This window comes from Corvus brachyrhynchos, unplaced genomic scaffold (assembly GCF_000691975.1).
Source record: "Corvus brachyrhynchos isolate BGI_N302 unplaced genomic scaffold, ASM69197v1 scaffold346, whole genome shotgun sequence".
In the NCBI taxonomy this organism is placed as follows: Eukaryota; Metazoa; Chordata; class Aves; order Passeriformes; family Corvidae; genus Corvus; species Corvus brachyrhynchos.
Window position 1 is genome coordinate 4,080,952 of NW_008238644.1, and position 2,867 is coordinate 4,083,818.

General features: G+C 61.2%; 1 protein-coding gene across 1 annotated transcript in view; it reads left to right on the forward strand.

Annotated features, from left to right (window-relative positions):
* Positions 1-2,728, forward strand: part of LOC108447459 (splicing factor 3B subunit 4-like) — a 3,464-nt gene extending 736 nt beyond the window's left edge. The window contains exons 2-3 of the mRNA XM_017737516.1: positions 1,754-2,053; positions 2,299-2,728. Coding sequence (XP_017593005.1) covers positions 1,754-2,053; positions 2,299-2,616 — 618 coding nt within the window. The 3' untranslated portion in view covers positions 2,617-2,728. The remainder of the gene's footprint in view (positions 1-1,753; positions 2,054-2,298) is intronic.
* Positions 2,729-2,867: the final 139 nt, after the last annotated feature.

The following is a 2,867-nucleotide window of genomic DNA, read 5'->3' on the forward strand; positions in this document are numbered from 1 at the left end:
GTTTGTTTTCCTGCTTTGTTTCAAAATTCCTCCTCCTTCAGTGCCTTGCGAAATCGGGCTGAGCCCCGGCACCGCGGCCAGTGGCCTCCCTCACCCTGGGAACACTCCTGGCTGAGCGTTCTGCCACCACCCAGGGCCTCCCCTCTGCTCCCGTCCCCCGCGCTGCCACCTCAAATGCTTGGCACCAAAGTTTCCCAACTTTCCATCTCTTCTCCTGTGCACTAACCAAGACCTCCCACACTGTCTCAGCTGCTGGAAAAGGAACACCTGAAGTGCTCCGGGTGCTGGCAGAAAGGTGCGGGAGGGAGCCCTGTGGTACTTACGGAGGTGGCTGGAGGTGCAGGGTGGGACCCAGAGTGGCTGCAGCCGGGGGTCACCCAGGACTGGAGGCAGCTGCTCGGGGCAGGGTGAGCAGCCAGGGCCCCAGCCCAGGGGATCAGGGGCTGCAGTTGTTCAGCCACAGCTTTGCACAATCCACCTGCAAATCTCCGCCTGGATCAGAGGCTTATTGCAGATCAAAATTAAACCCTTTGGGTGTCGGGAAGGATTGGGGAGCTGGGATGCCTTGTTTTGCTTGTTGTCTATGAATTATTGGGGTAGGTTCACCTAATGGGTTCAGGTTTGAGGCTTGTTGTCATCCTTCTGGACAGCCTTAGTGGCAGGCAGGTGACTGTGCCACCATCCGTGTGTCCACTCTGGGCTGGGCTGCCTGTACTGGGATTGGAGGGGCAGTGAAACACCAGCAGGTTGAGTTTTCCACTCCTCAGAGCCAGCCTGGGCTTTTGGTTTGCTCTTCCTGGCCCTGCTTGTCCTCCACGGGGTTTGTTGTTGTAAGACTACTGGCCCAAATGAGGAGCAAATGGGGAAGGTAATGAGAGCTGTGCTGGCCCCGTGCCCCCTCCTGCTCACCGGCTGCCACAGATGGAGAGGGACAGGGAGGGCCCCTGGTGACAAATTGTGCTTGGAGCTGAGCAGGGTCCAGCCAGCGTTTGGACAGCAGTGTTTGGATGCTGATAGCAGAGCTACAGCAGGGACCATTTGCTATTTTCTTTCCTTGTCCCAAACTGAAACTCTCCCAGGAGCGGGAGGTGACCTGTCTGCCAGGGGCACTTTGCCTTCAGCGCTTGGGCAGGAGCAGTGGGCAGGGATGGGATGTGTGGCAGTGCTGGGGACAGGAGAGAGGGTATCAGACTTGTATCCTCATATTGAGAAGCTTTTCTGCACCTCCTGGTGTGGTCCACATCTCAAAAACTCAAAGGAGAGCGCAGGGAGCACTGGCAAGTGAGTGCTCTCCCATCTGTGGAAATGGGAGCTGGCAGCTCCCTGGGGTGCTGGGCCATGGATGCCTGAGCAAGACCATTGCCCTGCCAGTGCCTGGGATCCATCCCTGCCATGTGTCTTCCCTCCCTGTCTGCTCTTGAGCCTCTCTCGAGTCACCACCTGCCTCCTGGTTGCCACCACTGTAGTCCGTCACTGTCCTCATCATGCCCTTTGTGCTGTCCCCATCACAAGCCCACCACTTTGTCCCCATGGCATTCCCAACACACAGTCCCATCCCATTGCACTGTCCCATGCCCATCATGCTGCCCCACCACTCCCCATCCCTTTCCCATCGCCCCCCCCCTTATGCAAATGGCTACAAAGAGCACTTAATCATCCTTGTTAATTGTCTCTACCCTCCCCTGTTCCCCCCCGTGGATTTTCTCACAAACGGTGTCCAACTTTTCCCTTTTGTGTTTTGCTTTTCCACCAGAGATCGCAGCCCCTCTGCCCCCAGCCTCCCCCCGGCCCTCTGTTTACACAACTGGGACAAATTTCACACCGCGGGGACCGCTGTCCCCAGTCCCCCAGCCCCTCACTTCCCTGCCCCAAAGAATTTGTGAGTCACAGCCGAGGCAGAGCTATAAATGTGTCCCCACCGAGGGTGTGCAGCGTCAGAGGGGACAGCGTCGCCTGCCACCATGGAAGCTGCTGCCTGTTGCCTGACTTCCCGCGGGCTCCGGGTGCCTGTGGCCAGGGCCTGCCCACCCCTGGGGCTGGAGCAAGGGGCAAGGTGATGGGTGCCGCGCAGGCTGGGGGGAGCGGGGCGGGCTGGGGGAGTGGAAGGGGGGATGGGGAGGCTCCAGCTGGGTTTCGGTGAAGGCCGCGGTGCTGGGGACCGCTCTGATCCCAGCGCCATGGGTGGGACAGAGGGTGTTGGTGGGAGGCTGTGGGGCTGCGGTGTAAGGCAAAGGTGCAAGGCAAAGGGGAGCGGGCCAGGGTGAGTGGCTGTGGCGTTGAACCGGCTCTCTCTCCTAGAGCCCTTCCACTCTGGAGACCGTGGCTGCCCCGAGCCCAGGAGGGACCCGGGACGCGGCGGGAGGAGATGGACCCCGTGAGTTTGGCACTCCCTCCTGTGTGTCCTGTCCCCATGCCCATGAGGTTGGGGTCCCTGTTGTTGGCAGAAAACCAACCTCTCGCCCCAGAGTCCGTCACCCCAAAGTCCTTTGCTCCCGGGCTGTGCCGTGCCCACCTCCCCTGGAGCATCACCCCGCGCCCCAGGCAGCCTCCTGGGACAGGGCCAGGCTGACCTCCCCGGGGGGACACGGCCACAACAGCCCCCCCACGGGAGCCTGAAAGGGTCCCCTGTTCCCAGGCCGGGCGGGCATTCCTCAGGGGGTTAGTGGGATGCATGGGCAACAGCTCTTGAGCACGGGGGAGAGATTACACTGGCAAAAAGCCTGTCAGGAGGGTGTGGGGGTAGATGCCAGCTTCCTTGCGGAGGTGTGAGTGCCTCAGCTCAGGGGCAGGGGAGGGGGGAGCTGCTGGGTGTGTGGGGCTGGGGCACAGGGCACCCTGGGGCCAGCCCGTGCGCCCTGAGGGCAGGG